This window comes from Protopterus annectens, chromosome 10.part0, assembly GCF_019279795.1.
Source record: "Protopterus annectens isolate FY-2018-M chromosome 10.part0, PAN1.0, whole genome shotgun sequence".
Classification (NCBI taxonomy): Eukaryota; Metazoa; Chordata; order Ceratodontiformes; family Protopteridae; genus Protopterus; species Protopterus annectens.
The window spans coordinates 479081882-479106418 of NC_056744.1; the positions used below are offsets into that span (position 1 = coordinate 479081882).

Below are 24537 nucleotides of genomic sequence, written 5' to 3' on the forward strand. Positions count from 1 at the left end.
TGGATTCCGGAACCAGCTCCAGATCTATTTTCTCATCCAGAAGGAACGGTTCATCCAAATCTCCAACATCTCAAGCTCACTGTGTGGCTTCTCCAATTCCCATTATTGCCAGGCATTCTTTCCTTTCCTCACCCATCCGTCAAAACATTTTGGCCCATCACAAACCTTCTACTAGAAAACTGTACCAGAGTAAATGGGAAAATTTGCTAGATGGGCTGTTAACAATGATCTGGACCCATGCATAAAGCATTGGATTTTCTGGCTGGTCATCAAAACTGGCTCTTCAGCCTCTACCATTTGGGTCCATCCAGCCGCGATATCTAATTTCCATACTGGTTTTGATGGTTCTTCACTTTTGTCACATAAACTTTGTAAAGCCTTTTTGAAGGGGATCCCAGTGTTAAAGCCTCCATTTAAAGTGCCCACTCCCCCATGGGATTTACCATCAGTTCTACAGTATCTTACTTCTTCCCCTTTTGAACCGTGAGCTACTTGTGACTTTAAAGTTCTGACTTGGAAAACTTTGTTTTCATTAGCTATTACTTCTGAAAGAAGAGTATCAGAAATTCAAGCCTTGTCTTGCAACCCCCCCCTACATAATATTTCACAAGGACAGGATTTCCCCTCAGGACATATCCTTCCTTCTTACCAAAGGTAGTTGCAGATTCTAATAGCAATCAAACATTACACCTTCCAGTCTTTTTCCCTAATTTCTCCAATAACGGAGACTATTGTCTACATTTATTAGACATTCATAGACAGTTGTGTTTTTATCTTCACAGAACAAAAGACTTCAGAAAATCTGACCAACTTTTTGTTGCCTTTTTCTCACTTTCCTTAGGTAACCCAGTTTCCAAGGTTATGTTAGCTAAATGTCTCAGAGATTGTGTCACCTTCATCTATCATTCAAAGGGACATCACCCACCATGTTCTGTGAAAGGCCATTCAACTAGAGCTGCAGCAGCTTCTGTGGTTTTTCATGGCAGAGCTTCTTTAGATGACATTTGCGCAGCAGCCATGTGGTCTTCTCCTACTTTTATCACCATTACAAATTAGATTAGGTCTCTAGGGGACATGCATCATTCGGTTTGATGTTGCTCAGGAATTTTCTTTCGCGAGACCACCCAAGACTTAGCTAGCTAGGGACTTTGTCCCTCACCCAAGGATTACATGAAGCTTGACAACATCAGATAAAGAAGTTATGTCTTACCATAACGTTCCAGCTGTGTTGTCGATCTTCACTAATCCTTCACATTCTCCCACCTCCTTCCCCTGGCCTGAGACTCTTAGTCGATCGGATTTTTCCAAAATTAGCTTCATAATAGGGACACAAATCTGGTCTGTTTTCTTTATTGTTATTTACTATCTGTCTACCACTATTTAGGCAAACAAGATCTGAGATAATTTAGAGAGGAGCATTATGGGTAGAGCCCAGTTCAAGAGTTTGGAAGGCACGAACTGAAGTAAATGGATGAGTCGGTTCTGAGGCTTGAAACTGAGCCCACAGTGAAGGATTAGTGAAGACTGACAACACATATGGAACTTAATGGTAAGACATAGCTTCTTTTTTACAGTGTATGCATGTGATAATTGTTGTTGTAGCTTGGCCACGTTTTGCAGTTGTGATTTTTTATATGAGTCTGTTACACATATTCAGTATATTTATGAGGTTTCAAGAATTTATTTGGGCTCCCCTTTACAAATATGTCTGGGCATCTATCAAGGACATTTTTTTCTGCATAGTGCTATTTGGCAGGTTATGCCGTGCTCCACACATTATTTGTCATATCTAGAAAATCCTTAACTCAAATTCTAATGAAGTACAAATATATCATAAACATTTGTAGATGGAGTAAAATTTGCAGGATACCTCTCAACCTCTCTGTGCAAGAAATCTGGACAAAGCCAGAAATAATGAGGTGACAAAGGCCCAAAAAATAGGGACAGATTTTAAATATTGCTCCTATAAACTTAGAAAGTTGGTATTATGACAGATTTTACATAAGTTTATATTTTTGAAAGATATAAAGTCTAAAACTCAAATGTCTGTGATTACTTAGTATTATTTAGTGACTTCAGCCCTCAACAATTTGCCAGAAAATCACAAATTTTATGAGGAACAGACCAAAAATAAGAGGCAAAATATGAATATTCGCTGAAATTCTGGACAGTTGAGAGATATGATGTGCATTTTTTTCATTTTATGAATTATTTTATTTTTTCCTACCCTGTCTCCTCCCTTGCATCTACTAAAAATAACACTGTCTCAGGATAGAAAATCAATACCAGCAAGTCACAGGCTTTGTTAGATCTTGTCTTTTTTATTCCTGCAGTGTTCTTGAACTGTACAAGGAGTTTCAAGAGGAGGCGTATAGTATTTCTCTGCACCCAAGTGGCCTGTATGTTCTTGTGGGCTTCTCTGATAAACTACGTCTGATGAATCTGCTTATTGATGACATCAGAGTCTTCAGGGAATTCTCTGTGCGAGGGTGCAAAGAGGTGAGCATGTCTATGAATACAATGTGTAAGAGTCAGTGTTTGTCTAACATGCAGTTGTTTAGGTATTTTAAAATATCTGTGTTTTTCTATGAAAAAAAAAAAAAAAGCAAAAAAGTATCCTGCTACCCAAAGGTCCAAGCCAAGAAATTGTAAGAAATCCAAGGTAAAGACACAAGGCAGGATCACCAGGCTCTAAAAATCAAATACATTTATTGTATATTCAACGGATAAGCACTTTCACGTGTAAAAACATGCTTCATCAGATCTCAGAAAACAGTCAAACAGCTTAATTTAAACAGATTTAAAATACTGCCAACCAATCTAGTTCACAGCAGGAAAATCAAGTTAATTAACTAACTAATTAACCCCTTCAGCAGTAAGACAAAAGCTGACTAAAGACAGAATAAAATCCAAGTTAAGCAGACAATGGGAAGTTGTGTGTGTGTATATATATATATATATATATATATATATATATATATATATATATATATATATATTCAGCAGTCACACACACACACAAATCCTAACATAATTATATGAATGTATGTGTATATAAATTCATATAAAAATATATATGTATGCATAAAACAATACATAACATATGTGCATCAAATATTAAATATATAAATATGCATAAATAGAGAAAAAATAAAATTAAAATTAAAACTCAAACAAATTTTTATATGAATACAAAAAATAAATACAAAAAATCAGAGAATTCCCTTTACCAGTTACAATATATATACTATAAACTGGTCATAAATCAAACAACAATATTGCTGTACTCTAATAGTGACCTACTTCAGCTCATCCTACTTTAACCTACTCAAGTTTATTTTATCTTATTTCATTACATATTATTTTGTTATATTATATTATATCATTACATATTATTTTACTGGACGTGCTACCAGGGCTGGTGTAAGACTAACATGATTGTTAAGCCCTGTAAAAATATGGGCACGTAATCTGAAAATCCACTTAACTTCTACCAACTCTAATAGATTGTTCAAATTGCCCCCTCTCACATTAATCGGCACTGTTTGCAGAACCCTAAAGTTAAACATATGGGTACTAAAATTAGCCACATGTTTAGCTAATGCATTTTGTTGGTTTGAATTTTTGATGTCGTACAAGTGATTATAAATCCTGTCTCTCAACCTTCGTGCAGTCTTGCCTGCATAGAAACAGGTACAACAATTACAAGAAGCAAGATATACTAAGTTAACACTGTTACAGGTAGCAGTAAATCTAGGAACAAATCTGTAATTTAGGACAGGATGGTCGAAATTCTGTACAACAGTTATAACACTACAAATCCTGCAATGTTTACATGAAAAAGTCCCATAGCTCAAACTCCTATTAGGAATCAAACTATTATTGGGACACCCCACCACATCTTTACATAAGATATGTTTCAAGTTACTACTATTTCTATAAGTGAAACATGGAGACCTCCCAACTATCCTGGCAGTGGCTGGGTCCAATAAAGGGGCATGCCAATTGCGCTTCACTACCTCTACAGTATAACTGATATCTCCTGTATATGTGGTGACAAAGTGAAGCCTATTGCTATTATCATAACCATTCATGTTTCTTATTGAGGAGACATTCGGTCCCATTACTTCCTCTCTTACTTTTGCTAAAATAGACTTCTTATAGCCCCTGTCCAAGAATAACTTATCTAACTCATCCAACTGTAATAACAGATCATCTCGATCTTTACAAATTTTCTTCAGTCTATGGTAGTGTCTCTTAACAATGTTAGAAAAGATCATCCTGGGATGCATACTATTAAAATGCAATAGAGCATTCGTCCAGCAGGGTTTCCGATATAATTTGGTACTCAGTAGTCCAGCACAATCTTGATGAATGGTATATCAAGGAAACCTACAGAAACATAAGAAGAGGTCATACTGAACTCTACAAAGTGGGTTGTAGAGTTCAAGTAAGCAACAAACTCATTCAAACTACCTTCATCACCTTTCCATAAAAATAAAATATCATCGACAAAACGTCGATAGAGGAGAATATTAGAAAACCCCAAATGGTCAAACAAAAAAGCCTTCTCCCAAAGGTACATGGCAAGATTAGTGTAGGAGTTCGCACAGGGGGTACCCATTGCAACACCCCAATGCTGTAAATATAACTAGCCATTAAAAATAAAGATATTATTGGTCAGCACCATGTCAAAAAGTGTGGTAATAAGCACAGTCTCTTCATTAGACATATTTTCACAGCTGGTAAGAACTTCCCTGACAGCTTCAAGTCCAAAATCATTAGGAATAGATGTAAATAGGTTCTTAACATCTAATGTAACCAAGACACATTTTGAACATGTGAGGTCACAATTATAGATCTCAATATCATCCAACAATTGGAGAGTATCCTTAAGTATAGTAGGAATCTTTTTAACTAATGGACCCAGCTGGTGTTCAATATAAACCGACATGGTCTCTGTCACCCAGCCACCGCCAGATACAATTGGTCTCATTGAGGGAGATGTCAAAGACTTATGTACCTTAGGCAGGCCTTTTATTAAAGGAACTGTTGGATGTTCAACACATAAATAAGAACAGAGTTGATAATCTATTTGCCTACACATTAGGAGATCATATAAATTATCCCAAATTCCTCTAATAGCCTTGTCTAGAAGCGGGGTATCAATCATTTGATATGTCTGAGGGTCCTGCAACATAGTTAACATGGCCTCAATATAACTAGAAGAGTTTAAAAGAACAATGCCACCGCACTTATCAGCAGGTCTAATAATTAGGGCATCATTTCCATGTAAGGAAAGAAGCGCTCGATGTTCATCCTTGGACATATTAAAGTAGGTATTTTTACAGAGATTTTCACCAGAAAACAATTCATAAAAATCATATTCACATAACCTAACAAAACAGTCAACATGTGTTGGAATGACTGGACAAAAAGCACTCTTTCTTCTTAACCTAGAGCCATTCTCAATATTATTAAGGGAATCTTCATTAGAGTACATTAATCTCAAAGCTATATTCCTGCTATATATATATATATATATATATATATATATATATATATATATATACACACAACTTCCCATTGTCTGCTTAACTTGGATTTTATTCTGTCTTTAGTCAGCTTTTGTCTTACTGCTGAAGGGGTTAATTAGTTAGTTAATTAACTTGATTTTCCTGCTGTGAACTGGATTGGTTGGCAGTATTTTAAATCTGTTTAAATTAAGCTGTTTGACTGTTTTCTGAGATCTGATGAAGCATGTTTTTACATGTGAAAGCGCTTATCCGTTGAATATACAATAAATTTATTTGATTTTTAGAGCCTGGTGGTCCTGCCTTGTGTCTTTACCTTGTTTTTCTATGAAGTACACATGCAGCCATATAGTATGTGGTCTATATGAAATATGAATGTATCTATTATATAGTATGTCGTCCTATATGTTTACTTACAATATTTATTTGGTTGATTGAGCAGTGTTGCAGTGGTTAGCATTATCGCCTCACAGCAAGAGGTTCTCCAGTTTGATTCTCAGCCAGGGCACCTGCTGTGTGGAGTCTGCATGTCCTCCCTGCAGTCGTGTGGGTTTCCTCTGGGTCCTCTGGTTTCCTCCCACATTCCAAAGACATGCAGTAGGTGGACTGAACACTCTAAATTGGCCATGGGTGTGAGTGTGTGTGCGAGTGAGTCATATGGATGAACTACAGTGGCAGGGCTAGCCACCCGGTGGTGTAAACCTTGGCTAGAGACGATTGTCACTGTTGAAAGTGACACCCCGACCCCATGTGCAAAATGGGAAAAAGGGGTTGAGGATAGATGGATGATTGAGTTATTTTTCAACAACTGTGAGTCCTACAGGCCTATTCTATTGAATGAGCAAGGACGTAATAAAATATTTATCTTCTGGATGTGTTATTATGAAGTTGGTTGTTTTTTAAGTAAGTGTTAATCCTTGCATGAGAGTGTGGGGGATTTGTTCCATTTGTGTTATACAGTATTAACTCTGACCTTGTTCAATGGAATGGGATCATTGTATTATGGTTCACTGAAAATTGACTGGATTAATCATAACATTACCATACATGCATTTAGGCATGTATATGTGTATGTACATGTGTATGTACTTGCATGGTCCCACAGTGTGCATGTGTGTGTGTGTGTGTGTGTGTGTGTGTGTGTGTGTGTGTGTGTGTGTGTGTGTGTGTGTGTGTGCACGAAGATTAACATTATGGTCATATGTATGTATTTCTTCATATGTTTATTTTATTTTGTTATATGCAGGCACACAGATCTGTAATTGTTTTTCTGTATGTTTAAGAAAGTGAGTGAAATATTCCCTTTTTACAGTGAATGAACTCATGACATCAGTGAATGCATAAAAAAGTGCATCAGGAAGGGAAACAGACATCAAAGGTTTCTAACTGGACTTATCAATATATTCCCTTTTGGAATGACCTCCATTGCCAAATTTAACTTTTACACAGAAATTCAGACTTTTGACAGTAAAAAAAAAAGATTGTTTGGCTGACTTCACCTGGGCATTCTTCTCAAACTCCTTTGTACTGCCTTGTGCAATGTCTCAGCAGCTGTTGACCCTAGCTTAGGTGACTGCATATTCTCTTATCAGTTGTCTTCTGAAGTATTTAGCTAAGGTCATGCAGGCATGATATGAGTCAAAGAAGTTCTGTCAACTGTTACTATTTCAGAATTAGGAATTTTGTGGCCACAAGCCACACATTTTGTGAACCAGGAAGGTTTTCTGCTGTAGCCCAAAGGGAGAACAGCACTCAGCTCAATACACAATTACTCGAGCTGTCACCAAAAAAAACGACAGAACAAACTCAATATCACACTAAACTAGCAAGAAGGTTCGAATGAATCCAAGGGAATCGGGAACAGGCACCAAAAAAAGGTGAAGTAAGATATTTTTTTATATAGTTATGTAGAGAAAATGGGAGGAATGTAACAAGATAATAGAGGAGACAAGAATAGCTAGTAAATAACTCACAAAACATGAAAAAGTAACACTTAGCTGTCACCCAAGCTTGAGCACAAGAGATCACATCCACTGCAAATGAGCACCAAATGAGATCTGAGGTAACTTGCTTACTATAAGGGATTATGGTTAAGGGGAGAGAGCCGTGAACCTTGAGCCCAAAGTCTGAAAGTGGCTAAAGTTGGATCCTAGTCAGATCCGGCAACCCATCTCTTGAGGAAGGATGGAGGCAGACAACACAGATCTATTGTTATGGTAAATAAATAACTTTCACTGTTTTTAAAACTGTATGAATCCAACAGTCTTACCCTCTGCAGCTTCAGATTTCACTCTTGGGTTTTGTGAAGAGAGAACTTCTTTGGTGGAGAGAACAGATCTCCATTTCTCTATTCTAAACCTTGCTCAATCTGTTACAACAGATGCATTGGATTTTACTTGGGGTGTTGTGCAAGATCTTTGGAATAAAAAACAGATCAAAGCAGATAAACATAAAATGGATGTTAGCTGTTACCCATGCTATAAAATGTATTCATCATTTGCGATCTCCAAGATCTGTGCATATGATTACAGACAATACCACATTGATGTGGTACATAAATAGGGGCACTAGGTCTTACCCTCTATGCAGGCTATGTGCAGTGGCTTAGGAGGTCTCTCTGAAGCATTGTTTAACCCTCCAGGCTTCCAGTGTTTCATCAGAGCAAAATAAAGTGGCAGACATGCTGAGCAGGACTAGACCCTCACAAATGGAAGTTAAAGGATGGGGTTCTTTCAGGATTTGATCCAGTCATATGGAACACCTCAACTAGATCTGTTTGCATCCTTTCAAAACAGACGACTAAAATACTACTCAAGGACTCCTTGCAGGAAGACCTGGAAAACAAACTCCTTTTAATTCCATTGAATGGGAATATTCCTTTACCATTTCCACTGATTTCCAGGGTCACTCTAAAGATTTAGAAGGACTCTCCAAAAACCATTGTGGTGACTCCTTTCTGGCTCAGACAACAGTGGTTTTCCCTTCTCATAGAATTGGACAAGGCAGTTACCACAAGCTTCCATGCAGAAAGAGTTTGTTACACCCCAGTCTGAAACTACTACAACTAACTGCCTAGATTATACAATTGTGATGACTTTTAGGCACATTGTTTCTGAGGAAGTGCAGCAGGTACTAAAGAAGGCATAAACAAACGCCACTAGGAAATCTTATACAAGTAAGTTGAAAAGATTTTCTAGTTGGTGTCACTCCAATAACCAGGGCCCAATCAGGGATTATATACCAGTGGTTCTTAAATATTTGTGCAAGTTACTCCCCTCTAGCCTTTCTTATTTGTCTATAAAGGTTCATCTTTTGGTCATTTCAGCATGTCTACCCATGGAATCTCGCTTTTCTTCTCTGTCTTTGGTTAAGCAAACTTCTGCTCAGACTTTTCCAGTATATAAAACAAAAAATAAATACTGAAGCAGTGGCTGCCCCCCAACTAAAGGAACATATTGCTAGAGACCTCAGGTAAATACTACTTCCATAAAAATAAAATTAAATGCTGTGACTCATCTCAAGCAGCTGGAGTAACAAGAACTTCACTTTATGTCCCTACCCATTCCATCTCATAGATTGCATTTGGAGGAAAACCATCTGAAGGGGGAGCAACTACATTCTACTGAAATTACCTAACTGACCCTCTCCTCAGAGCTGTTGGTCTTCAGGTAGTATAGCTGCTGTTGCCCCATTTTTAAAGACACTTTACCACCCCCTGACCCAAGTAAATCCAACCTCCCTCTGGCTGTCTCACTTTACAGTAAGGTTGTTTCCTGCTTTAATATCTGATCTATTTTCACTTTCAATAGAAAATTTGATATATAATATAAATTATCTGTCTCCTTCAGATGGTTGTAGACTGTATTTGTAGTTCAGAAACAACACTGTTTGTGGGTCCAGGTCAGGCCATGCTTGGGCTCACTCCACTCCCTTACCCTACTCCCAATTTTCACCCCAAAACTATAAATGAATTTCTAAGTCCTGATCCCCCACTGACTCCATCAAGCTCAACCAGTCAATTTAATCTCAGCCATTCTAATTGGTCTTCCCTCCTCAGCATACTTATATCACCTCATCACACCACCATAATTGATATTTTCATACTGACTTCTACTTTTCAATTCCTTCTCATTTCATATATAAACATCACTGCCTTACTCAGTCTATTCATTACCTCTTGATAACTCTTTCAAACCTACCTTTTCCTAACTACATTATTCTGCTCCTTCACACATTCTCCCCACTTCTACTATCTCTACTAGCCTATGCCACATCCTCTCACACTCCATGCCTATCCCATCTCATTGTTACCTCCAGCACAATACACAAGCTTTCTCTCACCCTACAATAGCTTCCAGCCTATACAGTTATCACATCCCTACATTCTTTAAAGACAGCTGTATTAAGGAGGAGCCCACACTACACAGAGATAATTTAAAGCTGAAATATAAATATAAATATAAAAAATTATTTCACTAAATCACCTACAATTATCTCTCATCCACACTGTCCACTGTTGGTGAAATCCATCCAAATTGTGGCCCCGCTACACAATCCATACACACCTGCAACTCTTCAAACTCACCTGCCCCAAGGTCTACTCTTGAATTTAAATCTTAGAAGCATCTACAATAAATTATCTGATTTACATGCCTAGCATCACACGTCTAACATAATTATAGCCATAGAAACCTGGCTAAAACCAAATACAAAGATCAGAAATTCTTCCCCAGGCAACATCACTAGAAATGACAGGTGCCTTAACAAGACTGGTGGTGTGGCTGTCATATACAGAAACACTCTGGAACTTGCTTCCAGTCTCCACAATCACCCTAATTTTCCCAAAGCTGAAGCAGGTTCATCTCTCTCCTTCAAATCATCAAGCATAAGAGGAAGTGTCAAACCACGACAAGGAAACCACTTGCTGCTTGAAACTACTCATTTATAGAATCAAATCACAAGGTTTAGCACATTCATTTCTCTGGTAGGAACTTCATCAGACCACTGTTAAAACAAAAATACTGTTTAAATATACTACTACAACCAATGAGAATCAAATTAAAAATCACATGACTGTATAAAAAGAGAATCACATGACTGTATAAAAAGAGAATCACATAACTGTATAAAAGACTTCCACTAAATAACATAATTCTTAAGTTTTAAAACTGGTGCAAGTGAGCACCCATCATTTAATCCTGGTGCAGACATGGCATCCAAATGGATTTGCCACTTTAATTCTTATTGAGTCAAATGTTCATCAATGATTTTTACTTGTGCATCCTTTTTGAGCTGTTGAATAACCATAAACCTAAAAGTTTATATAGGATTAACACTAATGTGTCTGAACAAAGCATTGGTGGTTCTCTCTTTTCTAATATCCAAATTGTGTTCATAAACACGGTCCCTTAATCTATGGGAGGCTTTGCCTATATAAAATGAGGGGCAGTGTTGAGACTGAGCTAGGTAAACCACTTGTGAAGTAGTGCAGTAGTAATGTCCAACAGTTTTATAGACTTTACTCCTTATACAAAAAAGTGGACACTGCTTATGATCGTATTTTGCAAAGGAAAGTTTCAAAACTGAAAAGGGTCTATATCAGAACATCGAAGTTTTAAAACTTCGAATGTTCTAATATCAACCCATTTTGAGCGCACGCTAAAAATAGCGAAGCTGCAGAACATCGAATTCTTTCCTAGGGAGAGAATTCTGTTGGCCGGTTCTGTGGCTTCGCTATTTTCAGTGTTGTGGTGGAAATGTACAGGTCAGGTTCAGGTAAGTGTGCGATTGTGTGGTTGTTAAGATTAGGGTGCAGGTTAGGTGAGTTAGGGTTAGGGGCAGGTTAAGTGAGTTAGGGTTAGGGCGCGTGTTAGGTGAATTAGGGTTAGGGGCGGGTTAAGTGAGTTAGGGTTAGGGCGCGGGTTAGGTGAGTGTGCGATAGTGACAGAACTTAGGGTTAGGGTTTGGGTTAAAGTAAGTGGATAGATAGTAGTGTCTGTATAGTTTAGTGTAGGGTTAGTTGTAGGATTATAAGTGTATGTGTGTGTATTGATGTTTTTAGGTGTGCTTGTGTTGTGTGTATGTGTTTTGGAGTAGTGAACTTTTTCCCCAAGGAAAAAATTTGCTGTTCTGAATGTTCGATATTATGTGGTTTAGATATTTTAGGTTCGATGAAATAGCATTCGCTATTTTCATCTTTCGATAACGTGATATAAAAGCACTGAAAGGGGGCCTTCTGGAGTTTCAAAAAGGAAGGGCTTATCCGAACCCACCCGGTCTGTCAGTCAATCTTCAGCAGCCAATCAGGAGAGTAATAATCATTCTACATCACCAGAACTTATAAATGCTTCCTTTTTGGCTGCACCCGCCCCTTTAGAGGAAGTGGATTTGAGGAGATTAGAGCAAATTCAGGACCAGCAACAATGGAATGGCCCAGGATATCCTATCAAACAGACTTATGTTCAACAAGAATGAGACCCAAACAGTTTCAGAAACAGTGGTCCATAGGTTCATAGGTTGGTACTGGGCTCTCAGCCCTAGGGCCTATACAAGCCTAGCCATAACAATCCCCTGGCTATTTCTTCCCACAATATTTACTTCCCTGGACCCCTGTTTAGCAGGGCAACTGACATGATCACCGGGGTGAATTTCCTATCTCCCATCCAATTGTCAAGGTTCCTTTTGAAGAGGGCCAAAGAGGCGCTGTGCTTGACATGTATGGGCAGTCTATTCCAGAGTCTGGGGAGTCCATGGGTCAGGAACCTATCCCTCCAGCATGTTTTGTTCATTGTGATGACAAGGTTTAGATCCCTGGAGCGTGTGGCTCTGAGGGTTTGGGATTTCTTTAAGTGTAGCATGTTCAACAGCTGAGTTTGACATGACCTTGTATGTTAAGCAGAGATTGCCTCTGAGTAGACGATATAGCTGGAGTTTTTTTAGACGGTCAGCATAGGGCATCTGCTTTAGGCCTTCTGATTCTTTTAGTGAGGTATTTCTGCGGCCTTTCCAGTTGTTGCAGATGTCTTGAGAGGTACATACCAAACGGGGCATTGTATTCTATTATGGGTCTAATGAGGGATGAGTACAGTGGGACAATGACCTCCTTTTTTCTGGATGAAAATCCCTTAGTGATGAGGTGTGCCACATAGAAGGATTTCCTGACTGTTGTGGTGATGTGATTATCGAAGGGGAGACCACTGTCCAACTGTGTCCCTAAGTCTCTTATCACACTTTTGGTGTTTAGTGTACTGCCACCTATGTGGTAATTCATGGGTACAGGTTTTTTTCCCAAAGGGGATAACTATACATTTCTTGGCATTGAGCTTGTGCCCATGGCTTTGGCACCAAGCATCTGTTTCTGTAAGGCCCTTCTGTAGAATATCCACATCATTTGGGGAGTCAATAATGACTCCCAGTTTGCAGTCATCTGCAAAATTTGTTAGCCAGAGTCCCTTAGTGTTGGGACTTCAGAGAAGTAGATGCCAAACAAGAGCAGTCCCAAGACTGAACCCTGAGGTACTCCACTTGTCACTTGTCTGGAATTTGGAGTCTGCTGCTTTTACAGTGTGGGTTCTGTCAGTAAGTCAGTTGGCAACCCATCATGTGACATAGGGATTAATGCCCAGCTTAGTAAGTTTATCTATGATTCCAGAATGGGGAATGGTGTTGAAGCCCTTGGCGAGGTCCAGATAGGCTGTGTGGATCTCCTTACCCTCGTCCACAGCTCTGGAGACTGATTCGAAGAAGTCAATCAGGTTCAGGAGACAAGATCGGCCCTTCACAAACCCAAACTGGGTAGGGGTCCAGTGTTTGAAGGTTGCCAATGTCTTTGTTTATAGGTTCCATGATAATACGTTCCATGGCCTTGCAGATCAGTCTCATCAGACTTATGGAGCGGTAGTTCCCAGGATCCAAGTTGGAATCCCCCTTGTGGGGTGGGATAACTGTAGTCGTGCGCCACTCAGTGGGCATGAAGCCTGAGGTGAGGCTATGATTAAACATGATACTTAGGTGAGGTGCCAGTTCATTTTGTAGTTCATGTAGTACACAGCCCGGGATGTCATCTGGTCCAATGGATGCTGTATTCTTAGCTTTGGAGAGTGTAGTTTTTACCTGTGTGGCAGTTATTACCGGAATATGGCAATCTTTTGGTATTGAGATGGGCCGTTTAGGGGGTGAGAGGGGGGTGAAGTTTGCACTGAATCGATCTACCAGGATACTGGCAATACCCTTGGGTTCAGTATATTTAATACCATTCTTTTGTAGCTCAGAGCAGATCTGGGCATTGCCATTAAGATTTTTGACATAGATGTAGAATGCCTTGTGGTTGTCTTTGGAATCTTTGGCAATTTTATTTTCATAATTAGCTTTGGAGGATTTTATGAGGGATCTGAGCTTCTTAATGAGGCTGGTAAGGGAGTTTTTTGCATCCTGGGATTTTCTTCTTTTCTGCAACAGTTTCTTCCTTTTGTTGTAAAGTTTGTTTATAGCAGGACCAACCAGACTGGCTTACTTTTTTTGGAGGAGAGCGTCTTGGTTCTATTTGGGATGGCACGATTCATGCATGAGTGGATGTGCTCGTACAGTGTTTTACTGTGGGATTCAACAGTTGAACTTTCAGTTCCCGTCTGCATGGGTGTCATGAAGTTTGTCACTTCTGACTTGAGTAGCATGAAGTTGGCTTTGAAGAAGTTTTTTACAGAGGTTTCCTTACTGCGGGGGTGGGGGAGGGATGTGGATATCAAGGGTGATTAGTTTATGGTCAGACCTGACCAACGAAGGTGGTGACCATAGGTGTAGAGCATCAATTTCCCATGTTGGTAATGACCAGGAGCCCCTGGTGGGACTACGGATTAGTTGATCCAGGGCATCGGAATTTATGAATTTTAAGAAACGTTGGGCAAAGGTGTTGGTACATGAGTAGTTTTCCCAGTTAATGGCAGGGTAGTTGAAATCACCCAGTATTAGGGTGTTTGGCTGTATCTTAATATTTTCCAGTATGTTTAAAAAGGTGTAGTGAGAATCCTGGGGCATGGTGTGGGATCTGTAGCAAGCTACAATTTGGATTGCAGTCTTACCTAGTGTTAGTTGCACCTGGAGAATTTCAGACACATTGTGTTGGGCAACTAGCCAGGTGGTGTGAATATCCTTGGTGAATATGGACACTCCTCCACCTTTAGTGTTTTGGTCCTGGTTTGGTGGCCGAAAAGTGTGGTAAGAGTTGTAGTCTGGTATTGCAGGGGTGCTCTCTGGAGCCTTGAACCAGGTCTCAGTTACTGCACATCTTGTAAACAGTCCCAGTATTGAAAATAAATGAAGGATTTGTACCAGGTACTGAATTAAACTGTTAATTTGCCGAGTCTAAAGGGTTTAAGACTATTTTGAACTCCACTAGTGATTTCAGCATTTATAATTATTCTATGGTACAAGTTACTACAGCTCATGCAGATTTATTTTCTAAAGGGCTCACCATTGTGCCTACTAGAAGGGCAGATATTTCTACCCTTATTATTGACCTTAAGTTGTTTGTATGCAAACTGAATTAAGCTATGTGGTTTAATAATACTTATTTACCATTGAATGTTTCTTTGCATTGTTTGAGTTTGTTTAATCCACCTTTACAGCCATCTTTAGCCAATTCTGAATGAGTTTGTGAGGTGCATTTTAGGAATGTTTCTAATGACAAGTGTCATGATTACCAAGCTAATTTAACTAAACAGGAGAATGTGTTGTTAAATGAACTTACAAAAGATACAAAAATAAGAATTATGAAGCCTGATAAAGACGGTGGCTTGGTAATAATGAATGAAACTGATTATGTTAGTGCTATGTATGAAATATTATTGTTTGATGATTATGAGAGTTCTTCTATTAACAAAATTAACATTGCATATGGTAAAATTGATGCGTTATTGTTTGACCTTTGGATGGAAGGTTCTATTCTTAAAAATGAATATGAATTTATGTTAATTGATAAACCTGCGGTAGCTAATATTTTTGGCATACCTAAATTACATAAGAATATGGAAAAAACTCCATTTAGGCCAATTGTGGATGCCAAAAGGTCTAAAACCTGTTTTATTGCTAAGTACTTAGATTTAGTTACTAAAACAAATTTATCCAATGTTCAGTAGATTTGTAAGAACTCTTGGGGTTTTTTACAACTTTTAGGTGAAAGTGAATATAATTCAGATATATATATATTTTTTTTACCATTGATGTGCACAATTTATACACAGTCATTCCACATACCACTGGCCTTATTTGGTTTGAGAGTCAGTTGCACAAAACTGGTGCATTTAGTTCTAGCCAGGTTTATGCTATGACTACTTTAATGGAAATTGTTTTAAAGTACAATTTTCTTTTCTTTGAAGGCCAGTATTTCAGACAGGTGTCTGGGGTTGCCATGGGTGCAGCCTGTGCACCCATGTTTACTAATTTAGTAATGGCTGAATGGGAAGACAATTTTATTTTTAAAAGTAATTTTAACACTTGGGCTTTATATACTCGATTTGTGGATGACATATTTTTGTTGTGGACAGATACAAAAGAAAGACTAAAGGAATTTTTGACATACATTAATAAAATTGCTGATTTTTTGCAATTCACTTATAATTATGATTTAATCAGATTTCCTTTTTGAATGTGTTAGCAAAAATGACAGTGCGGCTTGTTATGTCTCCAATATTTTTCGTAAGCCCACCTTCTTAAACAGCTATTTACATTATTCTAGCTGTCATCAACACTATCAAAAGAGATCTGTGGTTAAGGGTCAGTTAGTCAGACTTGCTAGAATTATTTCAGAATTTGATACTTTTAAAACTGAAACTGATAAACTTATTCAAATGTTTTTGAACAGGGGTTATCCATTAGGTTTGTTATTGGATTTACAATCAGAAGTAATTACCAAAATAAATCTGGGAGTGTACAGGCCTATTTTGGTCAGGACTGAGGAGCACGGATCCAGCCCCTTCCCCAGAGTTAATAACAGTGTCACTCCAAGTATGAGACTTTCATGTATTACTACTTATAATTTGGACAGCCCTAGAATAGCTACAGTGTTAATTCAAAATTGGCCAGTTCTTATTTCTGATTCCTCTATGTTAGCAAAATTTGGTCTGAGACCCACCATTACCTACAGAAAAGATAGATTTTTTTAAACAACTACTTGAAAATAGAACACTAGGAAGTAGCTTGAAAAGGAGGGGTACTTTTAAATGTGGACATTGTCCTCAGTGTAGGTACATTATTGAGGCTGACACTTTTTGTATAAGGAGTAAAGTCTATAAAACTGTTGGGCATTACTACTGCACTAGTTCACAAGTTGTTTACCTAGCTCAGTGTCAACACTGCCCCTCATTTTATATAGGTAAAACCTCCCATAGATTAAGGGACCATCTTTATGAACACACTTTGGACATTAGAAAAGAGAGAACCACCAATGCTTTGTTCAGACACAATAGTGTTAATCCAACACATGCATTTGAGTTTATGGTTATTCAACAGCTCAAAACAGATGCAAAGGTAAAATCATTGATGAACATTTGACTCAACAAGAATTAAAGTGGCAAATCTGTTTGGATGCCATGTCTGCACCCGGATTAAATGATGGTTGCTCACTTGCACCAGTTTTAAAACTTAAGAATTATATTATTTCGTGGAAGTCTTTTATACAGTTATGTGATTCTCTTTTTATACAGTCGTGATTTCTTTTTATATAGTCATGTGATTTTTAATTTGATTCTCATTGGATGTAGTAGTATATTTAAATAGTTGATGTGAAGTTGTTCAATCTCGTCGTTTGTTCTTTACACGTGGGTGTCGGCCGCCTTCCAAGCTCAAGATCTTTGAGTTAGCTCAAGGCACAGTCCCTGTCCCATGATACTCTTCTACCAACCCCAGATCTAGTTTTCCTGTGCAACGGATCGGAAGATCTTCGGAGGAAGCTCGGGCCAGTAACCTTCTCTATTATATTTAAGAATTTAAAAATTTCCTATTAGGCTATCTGATATTTCTGAGACTTCTCATATTTCTTGTAATTGTTGGTTAGTGAGTTGGATGAAAGTTATATTTTTGTCTTCTAATTTGGAGCGGTTGTTCCTAGGCCTTTAGCCTTTCTTGAGTTGCATTTACTTGACAGGACTCTGTCAAATTTAATTCCCTATCCCCTTATAGTTCTTAGAATCATTGTATTTGAACGTTTTTGTGTCACATTTTTCACATAGTCATTGCAGTTCAGGGATCTGAACTTTCTAAGGAGTTCTGTGGTTTTGATTATTTGATATTGTTATCAGGGATCTGATATTTGTGTGTAATTGTTTATAATATCGGATAAACAAAAATCTGGTTTTAAAAGGTGTGACTGGGAACAAAAGATGTTCATCAATGATAACCATGTTTCTTGTGTGTACTGCTTAGGTCCACTACATTTACAAGAAGATTGCTCTATCTGCCATTCCTTCAGTAGCAGGTTTTTATTAGAGAGAAGAAGGAAATTGATCGATAGAGGGCTGTTGATGCCAGATTTCCAAGAAGCATTAGACAAGACTGACCAGACCTCCAAGTCCTCGAAAGGGTCGAAGTCTTCTAAGGTGTCATCGGAGCACAAGTCTTCTGTTCTGAGCACCTCTGGGAAGACTCGGTCGCCGGCTTCACAGCCTTTGGAGCCGTGCACCAAAATCTTACCTCGGAGACAAATCACTGTGTTGGAGCTGGTGTTGGAAGTTTTAAAGTCTCTAATCTTTAAGTCAGTGGCTTCTTTGGCTCCTTCAACCCGTTCTTCCGGTACCCTTTCCAACATCGATGTGGACCGCGTGGTGCAGAGACTTTTGGTGAACCCGACCCTGGCCAAATTGCTTTCAACTTTGACCCAGTTGGCTTCGAAGCCTATGACCCCCACCACGATTTCTGCTCCTCCTCCAAGGCCAGTTGAGCCCTCGGAGCCAGAAAGAGAGGATCTGATAGTGGTGGAACCCTCTGAGCTGAGGCCTGTTCCAGTGCCCTTGGCTCCATTGACCTTGACTTCTTCGGTTCTGATCGAAGAGTCTCAGAGCCAACACTCTCTCGCTGGTTCCGGGGGAGAGAGTCGAACCAATGCTTCGGTTCCAACTATCCCTCTCGGGGCTTCGGCGCAGATGAGCTCGGTTCCGTCCTCTGGTTCGGAGCCTGTGGTCTAGGCCCCTGGGAGGTTGCCATCTTCTTCGGAACCAGCAGACTCCATGGGTCAGGAAACCGGTGCCTTCAATGACATGAGGAGGGTCATGTCTGCTAAGACCCTTACCTCTTCGGATCTTTCCTGTTCCTCCCCTAAAGGGCTGTGTTCTGTCCCTACACCACAGGTTGAACCAAGCGTCGAGACCCAGAGCCTCAGGTAACCCCATTGGATGACCCCAGCTTGACTGAGACTTCACCAGACCACTGCTGAAGTCCCCAGAAAAAGACTGTGCAAGAGAAGGCATTTAGATTCCCCTCAGAAATCCTTAACATCAGACACCGACTTAGAGGAATCAGAAGGGTCTCCACGGTCCTCCTCTGAGGATGTCTCATTTGCAGACATCCTGGAAATATTAAGGCAGAGGGGTGACTGGCAGTCCCTTACCCCTACTAAGGATGAGTCAGTGCTGCTGAAGGCCTTTGGGTCTCAACTTTCCACCTCCTGGGTTACTCCGCCCTTTGACGAATTAATGGACTTGGTCGCTCAAAGGGCATGGGAGTCTCCTGATTCCATAGAACTGGTCTCTCAGAGGCCCAACAAATTTATCACCTCCCCTCAAGACAGGTCTTTTCTTACAAAGGGAGTCCCCGCTGATGCCATGGTGGTGGCGGCGGCCACCAAGAAAGAGATGTCAGAAACCTCTTCTTCTGTTCATCTTCCTAATAAAGACTCTAGGACTATGGACAGGTATGGGAAATGCATCTTTAGTTATGTGACATTTGCAATGAGATCGCTCAACTATTTGACCCACTTTACCCGTCTTCAATGAGATCTCCTCAAAGAGCTTGGAGATACTCTACAGGGCAAAACAGATGATGCTGTTTCAGAGAAAGTAACGGCACAGCTTAACACCCTTAATTCTATTGTGAACTCATCCATGCGTCTTATTTCTTATGCAGCCGATAGATCGAGCCGAGCAGCAGGTTCAGCGATAGCTCTGCTGAGACACCCCTGGATACGCTTATGCTCCTTTGCGGAATCCTTCATGTCTTCCTTTGTTAATACCCCATTTGATGGCTCTTCCTTGTTTGGGCCTAAAGTCAAGGAGACGCTCCCTAGGTGTGAGCAGGAAGGAAAAACTCTATCTGCTGTAGGAGTCAGTTTTTCCACCCCCACTAGACCATACCCCAAAGGGCAGAAAGGTGGAAAATGTGGTTCCGAACATCCCAAGGAGCTTTCCAGAACACACGTAGTGAACCCCCCTACAGGGGCAGAGGAGGGGGTATAATGGTAGACGCCGCCCAGGTGGCAGAGGGGGTCCGCAGAACCAGGGTGACAGGAAGAAATTTCTTGGCAAGCCTTATCAGCGCTCCTGAGAGGAAGCCCAACCATCCTGCTCTGGAGGCAGTTAGGGGTCGCTTAGCTTTATACCCAGATGCCTGGCTAGGAATTACATCAGATTCTTGGGTAAAAAGCATAATTACCTGAGGTTACATCATTCCCTTTTCAGAATCCCCTTCTATTCATACAAGAATCCCAGGCATTCCACCCAGTCTGCAGAATCTAGCAACCATAGAAATTCAAAGGCTGCTAGAAAAAAGAGCCATCCAGTCAGTCCCGGTGGACCAGATAGGATCCGGAACTTACTGCAGGTTCTTTTTAGTTCCAAAGAAAACAGAGGACTGGAGGCCCATCTTAGACCTCAGCAAATGAAATACCTTTGTCAAAAAGGTAAAGTTCCGGATGGTCACTCTTCAATCGATACTTCCATTACTCGAAATGGATGATTGGATGTGCTCTATAGATCTCAAGGATGCGTACTACCACATCAAAATGGTCAGGCCATCCAGAGATCACTTGCGTTTCTGGCTGGGGGCCAGTCACTACCAAGTCTGAGCTCTGCCCTTTGGTCTCACCACAGCCCCCAGAGTGTTCACCAAATGTATGGCAGTGGTCATGGCTCACCTGAGACATTTAGGATTCTGGGTGTTTCCATATCTCGACGACTGGCTCCTCACCGCCACCACCAGGCATCAATTAATTTGCACCAGAGATTACACTATCAACCTGTGTTCCAGGTTGGGCATAACCTTAAATTTCGAAAAATATGCTTTATTGCCATTGCAGCATATTTCCTTTATAGGAGCAGATCTAGACACCACCACCTCCCTTGTCAGATTACCTCTAGAAAGAGTAATATCTTTGCGAAGTCAAGTGTCTCGGTTGTTAATGGAAAGGAGAGTTCCAGCATTCCAGGTTCTGAAGCTGTTAGGCACCATGGCAGCTTCACTCATAGTGGATCCTCTGGGAACGAATGCACATAAGGATACTCCAATGGCTACTATTCACACAGTGGTCTTATCAACAGCTTCCAATATCACACAAGATTATTATGACAAATGCTTGCAAAAAGGACCTTCTTTGGTGGTTGAACAGACACCAAGTTACTGTAGGTCGCCCATTTATACTTCCCCCTCCCACAGCCACAATGACCACAGATGCTTCCCTGATAGGGTGGGGGCTATTTCAGGGAAGAACTGTCCAAGGCACTTGGTCAGACATGGAATCTCATTTGCACATCAATGTCTTAGAGCTGAAAGCGGTGTCTCTAGTGTTGCAACACTTTAACGACTCTCTACCTCAAGAGACGATTGCAATACAGACAGACAACATGTTGGTAGTCTGGTACATCAACAAGCAAGGGGGAACCAAGTCTTACCCCTTATGCTGAGAGGCCCTGAGACTTTGGCAGTGGGTTGTATCCACTGGGCGCTTTCTGATAGCAATGCACATACCCGGGTCGTCCAACGTGATAGCGGGCAAACTGAGCAGAGCCATTCTGTTGCCCCACAAGTGGTCCCTCAAAGAATGAGTGGTGGAAAGGATATTCCGCAGATGGGTCCAGCCTTGCTGTGACCTTTTTGCATCCCCGATGAATGCAAAATGCAGAAGCTACTTTGCCCTGTACCTCCCACCGGGGGACAGCCCAAGGGACTCCCTTGTACACGATTGGCCTTCGGGTCTCCTATATGCCTTCCCTCCAATCCCTCTGATTCCCAGATTCTTACAGAAAGCCAAAAGCCTGGGAAGGACTGTTATTCTAATAGCCCCGTTTTGGCCTCGACAGATACGGTTCCCCTTCCTACAGCAATACCAAGTGGAAAAACCTTGGGTTCTGGACCCAGTGCCAGACCTTCTGACTCATTCATTGGGAATTCTTCATCCCTCTCTTGTCTCCCTCAAACTGACAGCTTGGCTGCTCCACTTCCCAACCTAGCCAGGTCACATGATTTGTCTCCAGCGGTTCAACATATTTTAGTTTCCTCTCACAAAGTCTCCACTAGGAAACTTTATAATAGCAAATGGAGGCGATTTGCTCATTGGGCTTCTCAGCATGGTATTGATCCGTATGTTGTCCCTATTCATAGTATTCTGGAATTCTTGACTTCGCTCTTTCACGATGGTGCTGCAGCTTCAACGATAAGGGTTCAATTAGCTGCCATATCTAACGTCCATGTGGGATGCAGTGGCTCAAACATGATGTCCCACAGATTATGTAAAGCCTTTTTGGAAGGATCTCATCACCTTAGGCCACCTATCAGACATCCTGTTACTCCCTGGAATCTGAATTTGATGCTGTCTCAGCTCATTCTTCCACCTTTTCAACCTGCATCATCTTGTCCTTTGAAGTTCTTTCCTTGGAAGACAATTTTCCTAGTGGCTATTACTTCAGCTCGTAGAGTTTCTGAACTACAAGCACTTTCTATCAGGCCGCCATATCTAATCTTTCACCCCAACAGAGTGTCTTTAAGAACAAATCCTATCTTTCTTCCTAAGGTCTGCTCTGAGGCAAACTTGAACCAGTCTATTGACCTTCCTACTTTTTTCAGACATCATGCTAATAGAATGGAGTACATGTTACATAAGCTTGATGTTCACAGACAATTGAGGTTTTACTTAGACAGAACAAATGAAGTTAGGAAATCTGATCAACTATTCATTTCCTATACAGACAATAAGAAAGGTTTGTCGGTATCCAAAGTTACATTGTCCAAATAGATTGCTGATTGTATAAAATTTGCATATTCTTCAGCTAAACAACCTTTAGAATGTGAGTTGAAAGCTCACTCTACCAGGGTTGTTTCTACATCTTTAACCCATGCAGCCCATCTACCTTTGGGCATTATTTGTGCAGCTGCTACTTGGTCCAAACCTCATACATTTATCACTCATTACAAAGTGGACAGGGCCTCCAGGGACAGGGCTTCCTTTGGTTCCACTGTTCTCAGGAATATACTTCCATGAGACACCCAGGATTAGGGTGCTTGGGACGCTACCCACGTGTAAAGAACAAATGGCGAGATTGAACAACTTCACATAAAGAAGTTATGTTCTTACCATAAAGTTCCATGTGAGTTGTTCATCTCACCTTTGTTCGTACACTACCTCCCACCTTCCCCCTCCAGGTTATGGAAGAACAGGTATGACTGGTGGTCTGGTTGGTCTTACTAATGTCTTTCTTTCCAACCAGATTATTGCTTAGCTATTGTAAATAGTTATGTACTTTGTACATGGTTTATAAATGGTTGCTTAGTGTGTATTTTTCTTGCTGGTTCAGCAAACTAGATCTGGGGTTGGTAGGAGGGCATCATGGGATAGGGAGTGTGCCTCAAGCTAACTCAAAGATCTTGAGCTTGGAAAGCGGCCGACTTGGAGCCGATGGATCGGCTCCGAACCCACGTGTAAAGAACAAAGGCGAGATGAATAACTCACATGGGACGTTATGGTAAGAACAGAACTTCTTTTTTTGTGTTTTAACATTGTTCTGATGAAGTTTCTACTAGAGGAATGAAAGCGCTAAACCTTGTATTTTGACTCAATAAATGAGTGGTTTCAAGCAGCAAGTGCTTTCCTTGTTGTGGTTTGGTATTCCTAGTTTGTCTTTTGGATCCGTATAAGAGGATATGTCTCACAGCCATCTATATGCTTCCTGGAATCAACATCCTAGTAGTAGAAGATATCCTTTATTAGATCTCTCATAATATTAACAAGAAAATCATTATTTTTGGTGATCTTAATAGGGACTACCTTTTTCAAAACTCTAACTTCCCCACTCTCTCCATTAATCTCTTTGGCTTCACCAAAATATCACTACTGCTACATGAATATACAGATGCAGCAATAGACAGTCAACCAACAAATTAACACTAATGGCTTTCTGCCCAACACCATAAGTGACCATTTCCCTACCTTTACCACAAACCAAACTAATCATGCACCCAAACACATAGTTTATAACCATGTGTGCAAACTCTCCTGCTTTAATGATTACACTTTCATAAGCTGCCTCTACAAGTATAACTGGGATATTCTAAAAGCTTGCCCCTTGATGATGTAATTCTCTTTAATAACACACCCCTTAACATACTAAATGAAATAGCTCCTATTAGATCAAAAAGAATCAAATCTAACCCCATTCCCTGGCTCACAAAAGAAACTAGGCCTCTCATTATGAATGGAGATAAGACTTGCAAAGCATAGTTTAGAGACAATACTGAAGACAAGTGGCAAAATTTGCACAACTTAGAAACCTTGCCAATCTAAAAATCAGATCAGACAAAACTGCATACTTTCTTAAGCTCCAAGGGAAACACTAACAGAACCTCAAAATATTCTGGACTTCAGTAAGAGGGCTACTATACCCTGGCTAAACTAAAACTCCTTCATCAACTAATGCCAACAACTCCAACCCCATAGTTACCAAGTTTGATACTCATTTCACACAATCTGTCCTCTCTTTACTTAAAACCAAACCAGCCTCTACCCTCACTGTCTCTAAAGGCCATGATC

At 40.2% G+C, this 24537-nt stretch overlaps 1 protein-coding gene across 1 annotated transcript in view; it reads left to right on the plus strand.

Moving 5' to 3' along the window:
* Positions 1-24537, plus strand: part of CFAP57 (cilia and flagella associated protein 57) — a 1240893-nt gene that overhangs the window by 439256 nt on the left and 777100 nt on the right. The window contains exon 8 of the mRNA XM_044085374.1: positions 2334-2499. Coding sequence (XP_043941309.1) covers positions 2334-2499 — 166 coding nt within the window. The remainder of the gene's footprint in view (positions 1-2333; positions 2500-24537) is intronic.